This window comes from Malus sylvestris, chromosome 8 (genome assembly GCF_916048215.2).
Source record: "Malus sylvestris chromosome 8, drMalSylv7.2, whole genome shotgun sequence".
Classification (NCBI taxonomy): domain Eukaryota; kingdom Viridiplantae; phylum Streptophyta; class Magnoliopsida; order Rosales; family Rosaceae; genus Malus; species Malus sylvestris.
Window position 1 is genome coordinate 5,910,676 of NC_062267.1, and position 16,656 is coordinate 5,927,331.

At 39.7% G+C, this 16,656-nt stretch overlaps 2 protein-coding genes and 1 pseudogene across 4 annotated transcripts; 2 read left to right on the forward strand and 1 right to left on the reverse strand.

Annotated features, from left to right (window-relative positions):
• Positions 1-421: 421 nt before the first annotated feature.
• On the forward strand, positions 422-1,428 carry LOC126632342 (uncharacterized). The gene is made up of 2 exons (XM_050302719.1): positions 422-589; positions 697-1,428. The coding sequence occupies exons 1-2, from the start codon at positions 536-538 to the stop codon at positions 1,333-1,335; spliced, it is 693 nt and encodes a 230-aa protein (XP_050158676.1). The 5' UTR covers positions 422-535; the 3' UTR covers positions 1,336-1,428.
• An 84-nt stretch (positions 1,429-1,512) lies between these two features.
• LOC126632341 (CSC1-like protein RXW8) lies at positions 1,513-7,436 on the reverse strand. 3 transcript variants are annotated; one of them, XM_050302716.1, is made up of 12 exons: positions 7,123-7,435; positions 6,808-6,839; positions 6,408-6,772; positions 6,170-6,316; positions 5,896-5,959; positions 5,550-5,759; positions 5,107-5,292; positions 3,870-4,168; positions 3,440-3,716; positions 2,794-3,066; positions 2,344-2,577; positions 1,513-2,231 (listed from the first exon to the last, which is right to left on the reverse strand). In XM_050302716.1, the coding sequence occupies exons 3-12, from the start codon at positions 6,683-6,685 to the stop codon at positions 1,899-1,901; spliced, it is 2,301 nt and encodes a 766-aa protein (XP_050158673.1). In that variant the 5' UTR covers positions 6,686-6,772; positions 6,808-6,839; positions 7,123-7,435; the 3' UTR covers positions 1,513-1,898. The 3 variants fall into 3 exon arrangements, with proteins under 3 accessions (XP_050158673.1, XP_050158674.1, XP_050158675.1); XM_050302717.1 differs by having other exon boundaries at positions 1,513-1,961; positions 2,054-2,231; positions 6,408-6,839; positions 7,123-7,434; XM_050302718.1 differs by lacking the exon at positions 6,170-6,316 and having other exon boundaries at positions 6,408-6,839; positions 7,123-7,436.
• LOC126632645 (F-box/kelch-repeat protein At3g23880-like) lies at positions 7,377-9,416 on the forward strand (annotated as a pseudogene).
• Positions 9,417-16,656: the final 7,240 nt, after the last annotated feature.

Below are 16,656 nucleotides of genomic sequence, written 5' to 3' on the forward strand. Positions count from 1 at the left end.
AATATCCCCTTTCTAATATAATTTTACATGAATTTTAGAATTTTATAAACCAATTACATAGAGCCCATGGAGGCTAGGGGAACATGGCAACCTCTAGTCTGCATGTAGCAATATTTGGGTTTGCTTTTAAAATGTTAAAAACGGCTTCTGGCAATTAAGATACTTCTAACTACGTTTGAGAAAATAAACTTGAAAATGTTTGCGGGTAGTAGAAGCAATAACAGGAGAAGCACGTAGCATATGCTTCTTCAGAAAACACTTTGAAGCTTTCATACAAAAGTTTCAAACATTTTTCGAATAAAAACTTCTAACAAAAGCGTTTATGGACAAAATTGTTTCCCACCTAAAACAAGCTGTGTGACTCAGAATAAGGCCCATAATAATATTTTAGATAAGGCCCAGTATATTTGTGTTGAGCCCAATTTAGGTTAAGAACATTGGGAAATTGGAATCCCCAAACTTGTCATCAGCTGATGAACCCTAGAAAATGAGGAGAAAACTCAGGAGATAAAACAGGACCAACCAGACACCATCAATGGCGATTCCGGCGTCCATTCTGTCGCCGCCGTCCGCAACCCCCAAATTTTCGGTACCACTCTCTCACTCTCCCAAATTCCCGATTACTTAAAAATGTGAAATTTACAGGTTTTCGATGAATTAATTATGATTGATTCCAATTTTCCTTGTTTATTTCAGATTAATCTCTTTAAGCAGAACCAATTTCGATTTCGAACCAGCTTCCCGCCAAGTCGTGTAAAAGCAGTTTCATCCACGGCACAATTTGGAGAACCCAACAAAGAAAATAAGCAGAAGCTGCAAATCAAAAGCACTTTTGTGAAGGAGAAGTTGTGGGAAGCCGTACCTGCCCCGGTGAAGGAGCTCCCATGGAGAAAAGCAGCAGATACAGCACTGGAGCAGCTGCTTCTGCTTGGGAAAAAAGCACTCATATGGTCATTTGTTACTTTTGGCACCCTCAGCTTCTTATCAGACATCATATTTTCCATCTCCAGAAACTATGAATTGGTGATACCATTTGGTCTCTTTGTTGGGTGCTTCTTAACTGATGTTTTGAAGGAGACATTGCAGCAAGTGCTTCCCAGGTCGGAGGCGAATGCCAATGAGATTGAAAAGCACTTACTTGGTATAAGCTGCTTTTTGGCTGCTGTTAAGTTCGTCTCTACTGGTCTCCCAATGCAGGCACGGGTGTCTCTTCTGCACGTTGCAAATGGCGGGTTCCTGCAAGTTTTATGGCTGTGGAGAGGTTTGTTCAAGGAAAGAGAAGATGATGGTGTCGATGATTCCAATTCTTCATTGGTCATGGATGTGAAATCTTAATACGACTCAATGTCTGTTTAGCGTTTTTCAGTTACGTTTTTTGTTAAACGTTTGTAACCAGTTTTATTTGTGCATACTTTACCAGTTTTGATCCGCGTCGTTTGCAGAAACTGATCCGTTTTCGTGGTCGTATGAGTTGAGTATCTATGCAATTCAAAATGTGCTTGGAGAATGAAATAATCGAACTTTGCATCAACATATCGTAAAACTTTTCAACTGTTTTTGATACATTTAGTTTAAGATGCAAACAATATACACAACTATTTGCTTTGCTCAAATCACAAGTGTACAAAAAATAGTGTTGCTTTGCTTTGGGATTTTTCCCCCACTCAAAACTGTATAAATTGGGAAGTCCAGTAAACAAAATTAAAGAAGGCCTATGGAGCTCGGAATTTTGTAAAATGTTTGCTTGTATGTATCAGTATCTGTACAACGCTTCCGATGGTATTTCTGGCCAAGAAGAGAACCTGCTTCTTAAGATGCAAGAATCTCGTTCCAGCCGGCACCATAAACTTGAACTTGCATAAAAAACAAGTCAATTACGTCCTAGAAGAAAGCTCATTTTAGATCTGCCTCACCGTCGAAGGTGACATTCCATGACGGATTAGTTTGGCTGGGTTCCTCCCCTGAAAAGAGAAAAGCACAAAGAACCAAGCGATTACATCACTGATGCCGCGCACAGGAACAGGAACCCTCGTGAGTACTGGATGAATCAAACCTGGTGGCTTGACATTCTCTGGATCCGGAATGATGGCACCCACATGGCGAGTTGAGCATCCAAAACTGCACGAGTCATCAGGAGTTAATGGGGACTGGCAGTAAGCTGTATGCAGCTGTTGATAAACCTCTTCCATCCTCCCCGCTTCCTCATCCTTCTGGTCCATATCAATAAGAATCTGCAAACAATCCCCTCATCAAGTTTTGGAGATAGAGAGGCATGGTCTCAAATACCACATACATGCACACGCACGTGCACGCGCGCAAATACAGTTCATTTTCAATCACTACCTCTGCAACTTGGTTCTTGAACAATGGATGAAACTGCTGTCGACAGTACTCGTTAAACAAAATAGTGAAGATAAGCAGTGGAATAGTGAAACCTGATGCAATTGGTGATTTTCTTAATCCAAAGACACCGAGGGCAATTATTTGCATGATAACCAATGAAATTATGACTGTATTGTGAATCATAGGCCAGTACTGTCCCCCACTTTCGTATTCTGCTATATACACATTAAGAATCTGAAATAGGCATCGTAAAGTTTAGCAACAGATTAATTATTCGAATGCCCCCCAAAAAAAAAGAAAAAAGAAAGAAAAAGAGAATAATGATGGCCAGAATGAGAGAGGAACTTACCTACAACGGGGATACTACAGTGGGATCCCCGTTGCAGGGTAGTTCTTCTCCCCGAAAGATACCTAACAAAATAAGGAACAATAGATAGGAGGAGTCCTCACCTGGTTTCGATATATAAAGTAAGCAAGTACAAAGTAAACCAACAAGAATGGCAATATTAGGGGAACCAAGATAGAACAGGTGAAGCCGATGAACCCAAACAGCAGGACTCTAGGAATTTCTGTATGATATGGAAATGACAGTGAGTCATTATACCGTCCTTTCCGTAATATGAACCGTCGGAAATAGTTGCAGAGAAGAGGATAAATTTGCATGAGTTCACATGCCAAGCTTGCCCAACCAGATGATAAAACATAAGTCATGAAGAACTTAGCCTGAAAATTCAAGACCACAACCATAAATAAAAATCAATAATAAAGCTTTCAGCTTTCATAAGCATCACATTACTGATGTAATGTCTCGAAAGTCGAAACAATTATCACTCACAAAACTCTAAGTCACTATGTTAACCATTATGACCATCTGGAATTCGAACTAAAAATGAGTAGACAATTTCTAATGGACAATTTAATATCTATGAGTACTAGTAGTGGACTTGACCCATCTCAATTACAAAGTAACCCGTTTCAAACATGACAAGGAAAAACAGTGGTCACACGTAAGTGATGTAACAGTCCAAATGGACTAGCATAACTGGAACACAACTATTGATCTTCTAAACATATTTAAAGATCAAGGGCATATCACCTGTGCTGGAATCGCGTTGGCAAGTTGCGCAGGTATGTCTTTCACACTAGAAAATACACTCAATTGGCTGATAACAGAGCCGGTAAAAACATTAACAAAAAAGACATTCCAGATTGTGAAGTATAAGACTTTGAAGCATGCACTCTTTTTCCTCTGACTGCGAGAGATCCACCCCTCCACTGTTGAAAACAGCATCATGACAGGTGGAACGATGTAAAAAGCCACAATTAAAACCACACTTGGCAGGTACCCCGTTATCACCTGGCTTACATAGTTCCTGCATATGCGCATAAGTAATCATGAAAATGAGTCAAAGCCATTGCAAAACTTTATCCCCGTACACACAGAAAGTCCATGTTTATTATCCATCATACACAGCATAACAAAAAAATTAAGGTAACAAGGAGACTGTGTCTGTCAATTGACTTACTTTTTGAGCAATCCTTTCAAAGCTGGAAACTTTTTTTCTAGGCTTTTTAGTGCAGTCATGCCCTGAACAAATGTGACAGGAATAAGAAACACAAGCATAAAGGCAATAGTAGCCAGAAGCGTAGCTAACTTTCGGATCCACAGTTGTCCATATGGTATCCAAAGGTTTGACCAATACACATCATTTGGTTCCGGGGCCATATCTGTCACCCAATGCATGGGATTTGAAGAATGAAGAACCTTTGATGTAACAAGAGCAGCACAGCGAGTCTTGAAAAAGACAAAAGCAGCAGCACACACCTGTATGTAAGACCAAATACATTTTAGGCTATAATATCGAAATTTCCACAAAAGTTCACTCACTCATAGACATCAACTTATATCTAAATGATGGCAACAAAGTCAAAGTAACAGAACCACAAAACAAAAATGTCACTCATTACAGGAAGAGACTACTCAAGATTCATGTCTTTGACACTGCCATGTGGGATTTTTTGTTTACAAGCTAGTACTCTGCAGATTGAGGTTCATAATTTCCTACAGATAAATGGGCTGATCATGGGAAGAATGGATGGACATGTGTACTTGTGTGCATGTATGTTTTTATTTTAAAATATACATATTAACTAACATAAATACATACATACACACAGATATAAATATTACTTAACCATTCAACAACTTTTATTTCTACTTTTCTTTTATTCAAACTATAGTAACTAAATAAGGAAACGTCCAATATAAAACTGAAAACTGAAAAAAAAAATCCAAAATAAAAACTAAAGGAGCCTAAACAAGTTAATCACGCCAAACACAATTCTATTCCAAACATTTCAAGTCCAACTTTCGGCTTAAGGTTTTATAACCACCACAATAATACTTGACCAACTGTCTAACAAAACCTGGGGGCAACTGAAGCAAGAATACATGACGATACTAGGAACACTTAGGTAAAATTTGGCTCAAAGGGGTTATGTGTAAGTGAATTAAAACCTCAAGGGATGTTAGTGTAATGTCTCAAACATGAGGGGGTTTTGTGAAAACTCGATAAACGTCAGGGGGCTTTAGTGTAATTAACCCCTGCTTACAAAATTTTCAAGAACTCCATAGTCGGAAAACCATTCTAAAAGAACCAAATCAGATTCGAAAGATTAAAGCCATACATATCACTAGTTGTGTGTGAATACGTGATGAAAACCAGAGCTAATTAAATTAACTGGGGCCACAGCTTGCATGACCTTTTTTCTTCCACCCAAACTATTGTCGATAAGGGATGACTTCCCCTTAACACTCTCTGAATCGTTCGCGAGTATCTTAAAAGAATCAGTAGCTCCTCCAGACATACCACAATGAAATAGATCTGGTCTATGACTCTGTTCCACAGAAACATCCTTAAGAATCTTGCACATCTTCCCTGCATCGGTCTGCAAAGTTTGATATATCATAAAGTTGCATTAAAAAATATATGGGACATAATTGAACAGATGCATATGAGTGGAGGAAAAACCCAGTGATCCTATATTCAATTCTTAAAGAAACCCATCACATAGTTTATATGGCTATCTTAAACCACATATTGGTCTAAGTGCAGCTCATGCTAACAGTTATGACAATATAAGCCAATGATAAAACAATGTGATTGCTCAGGAAACAGCTGAAATAATTCAAGCCACATACATACCATCAGTTTCTGAACTTTACCAGATCGATACACCATTTGGTGTGACAAGTAGCTTGATGCATGATATTTTGTGAAGAATTTTCTTACTGAATCACTATATGATTCTTCCGGTGACCATGGAATAGCACGAACAACAATTGTAAAATGACTTGGATTTGAAGAAGATCCAATAATATATGCCAGCCTCAGTCTAGTGACGTGATTATATTCCTACAGAAGATCCACAACAAAAACACAAAACGAATGTCTTCGGATGTTTATAGTTGCATGAACTAAATGCAAAGATCAAGAACTTTTTACAATATATACAATATTGTACAAGAGGAGATGGGTTTTAAATCCTTACAAAGTATAGGAGAATACAAGCTGAAGTAGTGATAATGTACAATGCGAGACAATGGGTCCAAAGCCTGACATGAATTAAAACAGAAAGCAAATGACCAGTTAGAAACTAGTTTCCTGGTGTATATAACGAGAAAAAGTTAAATCAATATTGAAACTTCATAAAGATTGAGAAAAAAACAGAAGAAAAGGCGGATTAACAGGACTTGCTCTGCACTTTCATAAAAGATACAATTTTTAAGAAACTGTTTTAATAATCAAGAATATATGTCTCATACCACTTTGAACCTTCTTGAACGTTCAAGATGGTAAAGACTTCCAAGGATTCATCATGGATTCCCGGGTGATCCTTCGTTTGCCCATGATAATTCACCGGAAGCACTATAAAGACGCAGATGACAGCAGCAATGGAAAAGATTCGAAGACTGTGAATGGACAAAATATTAGGCTACAGTATTAGGTAGAATTATTATTCTGCAGGCATAAACCATAAAGATCTAGGCAGGGTTTAATTACCTAAAAATAAGCATCCTGATAAAAACAACTGAATCCAAGCCACCGACAGTCAAAAAATCTTCTTCTTTCGTTCTCCATGCTTTCACCAGCCAACTAGCAGAAGGAACAAACCTTTCCAAATTGAAAGGATCGCTTCTTCTTTTGGATATCGTAAGCATTCGTCCAAAGTAGACATTCACATTGCTCGGTTGTTTCCTCAATATAGAATATAGCAAAAAGAGTACCACGCACACTGCTATATTAATACCAGCAGAAGTCAAAAGAGCTGCCAGATTCATCTCTACCCACAAAATCTACAATATTCAAAGTATCTCATCACCCAAGAAAGCGAATGCAAGACACCCCGATTACACCACAAGCCGAATTCAACTAGTAATCCGAAGTTCCGGACACACACAACTCAGCTGCTGCAATACTTATCCGTCAATTTGCCTACCAATTCGAAATTTCGACAACTCAGAATTAAAAAAGCAGAATCCAAACGTCCTCATTCAATGCTTGATATCCCAAATTCCAAAATTCAACTTCAATTCTCATTCTCACAAAACCAAAGCTATTCACATTGCTTCAACTCAAATTATTCGCAACAAATATATCAAAATTAATCACAAATAATCAGTAATTAACAATCAGATCAACGATTCAGAGTCCAAGCAAATAGAAAACAAAGTAGAAATCAAATCAAAGAAATCAAAAACTGGAAAAATTCGAGTACCTGAATCAACAATTCGAGTAATTCGCAGAGAACCCCAAGTGAAGGAAGCGAATTAATTAACCGGAATTCCAAGGGCAGAGTGGGGATTAAGGCTCGCACGCCATTAATTGCCGCGCTTTTGCTTCGACTTCACAGAAACTCCAACGGTAAAAAAAAATATCCACGAACGAAAATTTACAAAAATAAAAGAGAAAGAAAAAAAAAAGCGCAAAACCAAGAAAAGAAACCCTGGATAATATTTCAGGCAATTTTCAATGATTGGGAGACATTCGGGAGAAGAAAGAAGAGAGGTGAAAGCGAAGAAGAAGAACCAACTTTTTGCGGAATGCCACGTGGCGTCAGGTGCTTTTGTACTTTCACTCAAAAATCCGCGGGGTCATCGGGAGGGACACGTGAAGGACAGCCACTCTACAAAAGATTTTTCAATGTGTTCGGTATATGAAATAGTACATAATGTATTATTATACAAATTATAAGATATGTGTGTCAAAAAGTTAATGACTTAAAAAATAAAATTTCTCATCACTCCTATAAAAATACATGATGTACCACTCTTATTTCTGTCACAATGAAAATTTTCTTGACTTGGACAATCCAAGCCTAACTGTCGAGCACTATCATATAAGGCATTTTCAATAGAGATAGCTAAAAGTTCAAAAGCTAAAAAATGATTTGATTTGTTAGAAAAATCATCTTCAACTAATGATTGGTCTATAATTCTTTAGAGCACATCATGTCATTATTTGGCCAGGCATTAGGCTGGCCAAATGTAACTCTTCTTTCAACTCTTTTTATGAGACGTTTAAATTTGAAAATATCTAACTATAATTTAATTAAAATAATAAATAAATATAAAATATAAACTTAAAATTAATAAATTATCTAGAAAGTTATGTTTAACTTTTTCGATTAAAAATAATATATATAAGTATGACATAAGACCGTTCATTTAAATATAATTTTTTATAAAACTATTCAACCATTTTGATGGGAGAGATAACCTAATTGCCTTGCCTTTTGGATTATTATTTAATTTGTTTTATCCTTTTTCGCGGTGGTGTTACGCTACGCCACGATTTATTGTACTTGAATGCGCTAGGCCCCTAGGCTATTCTGTCCCGCGTGATTGGTTCGAGTTTCGTTATCTTGTACAACACAACACAACACAACTATTTTTACTCTTCACAGATTGCTGTGACTGGGCTCTTAAATATTGGATCAAGCCCAATAAGAATGGCCCATTGTTTTTACGAGGGGAAACTTAGGGCTCTTTTCGTAGCTCCATGGGATTAAAACCCCTAACCCTAAGGAGGGAAAAGTCCTACCAAAACTATTCTCGCTCTTACGAAACCATTTCTTGTGCATATTGTAAGGAGTAATGTTATTCATACTATATTTTATGTCATATTTTTATACTATTTTAGGTGACATCGGATGTGAACAGTCACACCATTTGAAAAATTTACAAAACTCAAGGAAATGAAAGAGAAAGACTCCTCGTATACCACAATTATAATTTAATTAACTAGTTTTTCTTAATTATTAATTTATTAAATAATTAACTAAATTTAAAAATCTGATTAATTCAAATGATATGGCTGTCTACATCAAATGTCACCTAAAATGGTATGAAAATGTGCAAAAACATGATATAAATAACATTACTTTATTCTAAACAAAAAAAACCCTAACCCTAAGGGGAGGACTGGTTTTGCTTACCTGAAGATTATATGGTAACGAATATCCTCACCAGGTTGCCCGTGCAATCTCTACTCCGATTCAAGTGCGTCGCGAAACGGTGGCTTTCGACATTATCCGATCAAGAGTTCGCCAAATCCCAGTTCAAATTTGCATCTGAGCATCAAACCCTAAGACCTAGACAGCTAGACTCCTCTACAACACACCCTCCTCCTCGGGATCCCAATCCATTGACTTGGATCCGTCCCCGCCGTCACGGTTTGGAGATGTTTCTTCTGTCAGACACCTCACCTTCCCAGTAGAACTCCAGCAACATCCTGTCAGACTACTATCGGCGTGCAATGGTTTGGTCTGTTTAACTGTAAGTTTGCCTTCTAATTTTGATCAGTATATACGAAGCTATTATCTTTGGAACCCATCGTCTGGATTGTCACGTAAATTACCATCGTCTGTAAGTTTGCCTTCGAATTTGTGGTTTTGGTTACGTTTCGGCCACTGACGATTACAAATTTCTAATCAAGTTTGGTGGTGAGGTTGACGTCCATATGTTCTCGTCGAGGGCCAACTCATGGAAAATGATTGCGCGCGGCCCCTGACGAGGGTTTCTCACATCATTATGGGGGTGATGAAACTGGGCTCTGTTAGTTTTTGAATTGTTCGTTGAAGAGTTCCGGGTAGTACCATTGGGTTCTTTTGACATGTTAAATACATTTCGTTTAAGGGGTCCGTTTTATGTGACTGTTGTTGGAGGATGTTTGTGTATCGTATTCTGAGATAATGAACGATCACGATGGCCATGTTAATGTATGGGTCTTGAAAGAATATGATGTGAGTGACTCTTGGGCTAAGCTCTATAGGTTGAAGATTAATAATGACAATCTCCCCTACTCCTATGTGATATGTTTTCAACGAATCTTCATCACGGAAAAGAGTATAGTTGTATGCAGCAGTACTAGCGGAGGCGGAATGGAGTTGATCAAGTGTGAAAGAAAAGAAGAGAAGCTAGTCAATGGCATGCTTTACAAGTTTGTGGATGTAATTGACCCATACACTCTAAATCAATACTCTGCATCTTTTGGTGATAACCTGCAGGTTATTACACATAATGAGAGTCTACTTTGGCGTTAATGATAAACCCTCAACAGCACATGCCATGAACACAAGCCGTAAGCCGAAAGCTGAAAGGAGTGACCGCGCGCATGCTCTCGGCAGCACATGATAAACCCTCAACAGCGTACATGCCATGAACACAAGCCGTAAGCCGAAAGCTGAAAGGAGTGACCACGCGCATGCTCTCGGCAGCACATGATAAACCCTCAACAGCGTACATGCCATGAACACAATCTTTTGGTGCTAGCCTGCTGGTTTGTTTTGTTTACTCTTCGTTACGACTTTAGCGTTTATTTTCTTTAGTCTCCATGTTCTTGATTTATGTTCTTCTTATGGTTTTTCATACAGCTACAATATTAGAGACACTCTCAAGATTAGTCTCGTATTATTTTAATTGTCGTACTCGTAAGCTGGTTTTCAGAAATTTGCTGGATCCTGTATCGTATCCTATACATGTTGTACATGTGCCCCCTGCATCCTAACTGATGTGAACTCTACTCTCTTCCAAGGCCAGTGAATGGAAAAATATGTACATTCACACACCGATGAGTACCTTATATACTCACCTTTTTATTTTCCCAACCAAAAAATGCCATGTATTTTTTATACATATTTTCTAAATCCTAAACCCAAAAAAAAAAAAATATGTCCAATCACGCACGAGGTAATAAATTTGGCACTGTTGCAGTTCTATTCATAATAGGAATTTGATTGTGTAAATCCTAGAGAATATGGGAAAGTATTATATATTCATATTAGGATTAGATTACCTATTAAATGTTGTAATCATAAAGGGAAAGGTATTTACCCTTCCAATTACTATAAATAAAGGCACAATGAGGTGAATCAAACACACCTCACAATTAAATCAATCTCTCTTATCTCTAAAGTGGCCGGCCTCCCTCTCTCTCTTTAAACCTTAGATCGCTCAATTAAATAGGCCTACAACACGTTATCAGCACGCTCTTGCCAGAAGCTGAGGAACTGAAGCATCATAGGAGGAGGCTATCATCCACCACATTCAAAGGCTTATTTGTTTTCTGCTGCTCATGTACGCTTAAAATAAAGGAAAATATTTGAAACGACCCATGAAGCATGAAAACATTCCCCATGATGCATGAACCCCCTATGTTTATATTTTCCTTCTGATATATATATTGTATATGTTCATATATTTGTCACTATATATATTTGTTTCATGCATCGCACAATTAAATTGTTATGTGGAATTTGTGAGTCAATGTATAAAATTAAATTAGAAGCATATTAGGTTTTTCCTAAAACCTAAAGGGAATTGAAAAAAAAAAAGGGAATGGGATTTGGTGCATCGCACCATCCCTGTGCCAAAAAGGAAAACAATCTTCGGCCTGATTTTGGTTTCTTTGCTGGGCCTGCAGCTCATGGCTTCTCTCGGCCTACATCAAAAACCTGCCAACCCTCGGCTGGGCGCCTTATGCACACAAGGCACACAAAGCTAGCCCTCGGGCTGGGCCTCTTGCGCCACAAAATCAAGGCCCCAGCTTCGCTAGGCTCCCTGCGTGACCAACCCGCAAGCCTTGGGCTTGCCCCCATGACCCTTTAGACCAAAACACCTAAACCAGCTACGGCTGGGGGTTTTGTCCCTCTCGTGGCCTGCAGCCATACCCTAGGCCCTGTTAGGCCCTGCCATTTTTACTCAAGGCACCCTGTGCCTTCCCTTACCCACGGCACCCATGCCCAAATTATTTTGGGGCATTTTCCACCCACAAGCTATTATTTTAGCATTTTAAATAATTTAACTAGTATGTTAATATTATTTGCTTCTACAATCGACCATGTATGGCCTGATTTATTGAATTAATTAAAAGTGACCTGCAGTCCACTAATCTGATAATGAATCCAAAATTATTGACCTAAAGATCACTTTTGGACATTAACGATTCAATAATTTATTTTTATACTTTGAACCGTCACATACTTTCGTAGTACCGAAGCTCTCACATTTGAGTTCCCGAAGCCAACTCAAATCCGTTACACTTAGTTAGTATATTGCATTCTGTGTTTCTTGCAGGAACCTCTCATTATGAACTAATCATTCATAAAACTAATTTGAACCTGTAGTTTCAAAATTAGTGCATTTGAAACCTGAAGTTTTCATTCAAAACATACCACATGAAACCTGAAGTTTTCATGCATAAATTAAACTAATACATGTCTATAGAACCTGTATGTTCTACGATATATGTCTATGGCTTACCATATGACTAATCACGTTTTCCCTCTGTTTTAGGGACATGTCGAACTTGAACAAGCTTGATTTCTCCGCTCTCGAAGTCTCTGGAAGAAACTATCTAAAGTGGGTTCAAGAAGTGAAGCTCCATCTCACTGCAAAGGGTATTAGAGCCACCATTGAGACACCTATTGCCGACAAACCTGTCGACGAAGCTCAGAAGGCTACTGCAATGATCTTCATTCGAAGACACATCCATGATGGATTGCAGACTGAGTATCTCGCTGAGGAAGACCCACACACCATCTGGCTTGCTCTGGCTTGCTCTGGCTGACCGTTTCGATCACCAGAAAGACATATACTTGCCTGAAGCAAGACACGACTGGCAGCATCTTCGCTTCCAAGATTTAAGTCCGTGAATGAATACAACTCTAAAGTTTGTAGAATCCGTTCTTTGTTGAAATTCTGCAAAGTGAAACTAACCGAATCAGATCTCCTGGAAAAGACTTATTCGACCTTCCATGCCACCAATATTGTTCTGTAGCAACAATATAGGGCACATAAATTCACCAAGTTTTTGGATTTGATCTCTGTTTTACTTCTTGCTGAAAAGCAGAACCAGTTTTTGATGAGGAATAATTAAGCTCGACCCACTGGCTCAAACGCTGCGCCTGAAGCATATGCGACCAATTTTAGCAGCCATAAACGACGAAAGAACTGTCGTGGCCGTGGAAATGGGTGGCAAGCCTAACCACGGGCCCAAGGTCAACATAGTGCCGCACCTAAGGGAAGAATTGCGACCCAGCAGCGTTCACCACTCGCACCTAAGGTCCCAAACTTCAAGAACAAGGGCAAAGCTCCCGTTCAGGTCGCTTCTACTGAACTGGATATGTGTTATCGTTGTGGATCAAAAGATCATTGGTCACGCGTATGCCGAGCTTCCCCTGAGGCTATTGCCAAGGATCATTCCCATCGTGAGTCTAACTTTGCACATGTGGATCATCCGGACGATGCAACCACATCAATGGAGATATCAGACTTCCAGGAGGCATCAACACCTATGGAAGACTAAATTAGACATGTTTTAGGGCATTAGCCCCTAGTGGCCAAACCCACTAGGAGTGGCCGGCCCCTACCCCCTATTTTGCTAGGTTTATGGTTTAATTTTGAATAATTTTTCTATGTATTTGGAATCATTTGTTTGGTTTTGGTTTGTTTTGAATTATGGATTGTTATTGGAATAGATATTATTTTCTCGAATTACTTAATTGAATGAATGGACTTATATTTTTGCATGTGACCAATTCAATCAATTTATTTCTAGGTATGTCTAGTGGGGAAGTTAGTTGTCTGGCAGATAGTGCAACTACGCACACCATTTTGCATGAACGACACTATTTTACTAACTTCATACCCAAGAGAAAGCTCATTTGACAACTTTCTCAGGCTCATCCAACCTGATTGAAGGATACGGAAAGGCACGTATCATGTTGTCTAATGGTACAATCTTGACCATTAAGGAGGCACTCTATTCTCCACGTTCCGGAAGAATGTTGCTGAGTTTTAGAGATATTCGAGATAATAAATATCATCTTGAAACCACTGAAGATCATGGTTCTGAATTTCTTTGTATCACTTCATACGAATATGGCCAGAAGCATATTCACGAGAAGTTGGAACGTCTGCCGAGTGGGTTGTACATCACAACCATTCGCAGCATAGAGGCCCACAGTGTGGCCAACTCTATGCCTGAGTTCCAGGACACTTTGTTGCTTTGGCATGACCGCTTGGGACATCATGGACGTGACATGATGCGCTGTATCCTCAAATCTTCACACGGGCATAAGTTACATCCACACGTTGGAGTCCCGCCATGCATAACGTGTTCTTTAGAGAAGTTGAATACTCAACCCTCCCATACAAAGATTAATCAAGACCCTTCTAAATTTCTTCAAAGGATTCAATGGGACATTTGTGGTCCTATCCAACCAACATGCGGACCATTTAGATACTTTATGGTGTTGGTTGATGCATCGACAAGATGGTCACATGTTTGCTTATTGTCCACACACAATGTCGCGTTTGCTAAACTCCTAGCTCAAATCATTAAGCTAAAGGCTCACCACCCTGATTATCCGATTAAGTCGATTTGACTGGATAATGCTGGAGAGTTTACGTCACAGACTTTTGACGATTATTGCATGTCAGTAGGGATTAATGTAGAACATCATGTGCCCCATGTTCACACCCAAACGGCCTGGCAGAAGCTTTCATAAAGCGCCTTCAATTGATAGCTCAGCCTTTGGTTATGAGAACCAAACTGCTGGTATCTGCCTGGGGCTATGCAATATTGCATGCAGCTATGTTGGTCCGACTGAGGCCCATCACTACCCAACCACATTCACCGTTACAGTTGGTCACTGGATACGAGCCTGACGTCTCGCATCTACGGGTGTTTGGGTGTGCCATTTATGTGCCAATAGCGCCGCTGCTACGTACCAAAATGGGTCCTTAGAGAAAAATAGGAATCTATGTCGATTATGATTCGCCATCAATTGTTCGATATTTAGAACCCTTGACAGGAGATCTCTTTACCGCACGTTTTGCAGATTGTCACTTTGATGAGATAGCCTTCCCGTCGTTAGGGGGAGATAAGCATGCTAACGTTCCTGTAGAACGTCGCGAATTATCGTGGTATGCTCCCAATATGTCTCATTTAGATCCTCGCATTGCCCAGTCTAAAACTGAGGTGCGACGAATTATAGATCTTCAAAGCATTGCTCAAAGCATGCCGGATGCTTTTAATGATCTAGCAAAGTTGACAAGATCACATATACCCGCTGCAAACACACCTACAAGGATAAATGTACCCCGTGTACATCAACAACCCGTCTGGGAAGGCCGAGCCGTCCCCGAAGGTGGGGAGGCCGCACCCTCCACACGGCATGGTACATTGGCGGCTAGCCAATCATCCGCTCTGACCCTGAAGCGTGGCAGACCCTCTGGTTCAAAGGATTTACAACCCCGGAAGAGGAAAATGGCACCAACTAGTGACCCTAGTTTGAATCCGACAATCGCTGACTCATCCGTTCCAACGCATGAGGTTATTCTAGATTAAGGTGATGTTTCAGATGAAACATGCCGGCCTCCCGAGAATCGGGAGATTTCGATCCATTACACAGTATTGGATGAGGTTTGGAATAGGAATGAGATGATCATCGACGACGCATTCTCGTACTCAGTAGTTACTGACATCATGCTTAGCGATGACATTGAACCACATTTCGTCGATGAATGTCGACGTAGAACCAATTGGTCAAACTGGAAACAAGCAATCCAGGTCGAACTTGATTCGCTCGTGAAACGTAAAGTGTTTGGACCTGTCGTCCCTACACTACCACGCGTGAAGCCTGTTGGCTACAAGTGGGTTTTCGTGAGGAAGCGTAATGAGAAGAATGAAATAATGTGATACAAAGCACGCCTCGTAGCGCAAGGCTTTTTTCAATGCCCTAGAATTGATTACGATGAGACATATTCCCCCGTAATTGACGTTATAACATTCCGCTACCTTATCAGTTTGGTAGTTTTCGAAAAACTGAATATGCAGCTTATGGACGCGGTAAACGCGTATCTCTATGGGGATCTAGATACGGAAATATACATGAAAGTTCTAGAAGGACTTCCATTGACTGGCTCAAATAGTTCTAGACCACGGAACACTCTCTCAATTAGGTTGAGAAAGTCACTCTACGGATTGAAACAATCCGGGCAGATGTGGTATAACCGTTTGAGTGAATATTTGACAAGTCAGGGCTATGTGAACAATGAACTATGCCCATACGTGTTCATAAAGAAGTCACATTCTGGATTTGCAATTGTTGCAATTTATGTTGATGACATGAACCTCATTGGTACTCCCGAAGAGCTTGAGGAAATTGCTGCATACTTGAAATCGGAATTTGAGATGAAGGATCTTGGGAAAACTCGATATTGCCTCGGCCTGGAAATCGAGCATTGTTCAGATGGAATCTTAGTACATCAATCAAACTACACCCAAAATGTGTTACGTCGCTTTAATGAGGATAAAGCTAAGTCTTCGAGCACACCCATGATCGTTCGGACTCTAGATGCTAAACGAGATCCCTTCCGTCCAAAGGAGGATGAGGAAGAGATTTTGGAACCCGAAGTTCCTTACCTAAGTGCAATTGGTGCTTTATTGTACTTGGCTCAGTGCATTAGACCCGACATCTCCTTCACTGTGAATCTATTGGCTAGATACAACAATGCGCCTACACGCAGGCACTGGAATGGTGTCAAAGACATTTTCCGCTACCTCAAGGTACTACGGATTTGGGCTTGTTCTATACCCACAAATCTCCTAGTGTTGCCGCCCCCTATGGATCTAGGATTTATTCTCGCCTTGTTGGTTACGCAGATGCTAGATATCTGTCTGACCCACATAGAGCACGTTCTCAAACGGGTTATGTCTTTACCGTTGGAAACATCGCTATTTCTTG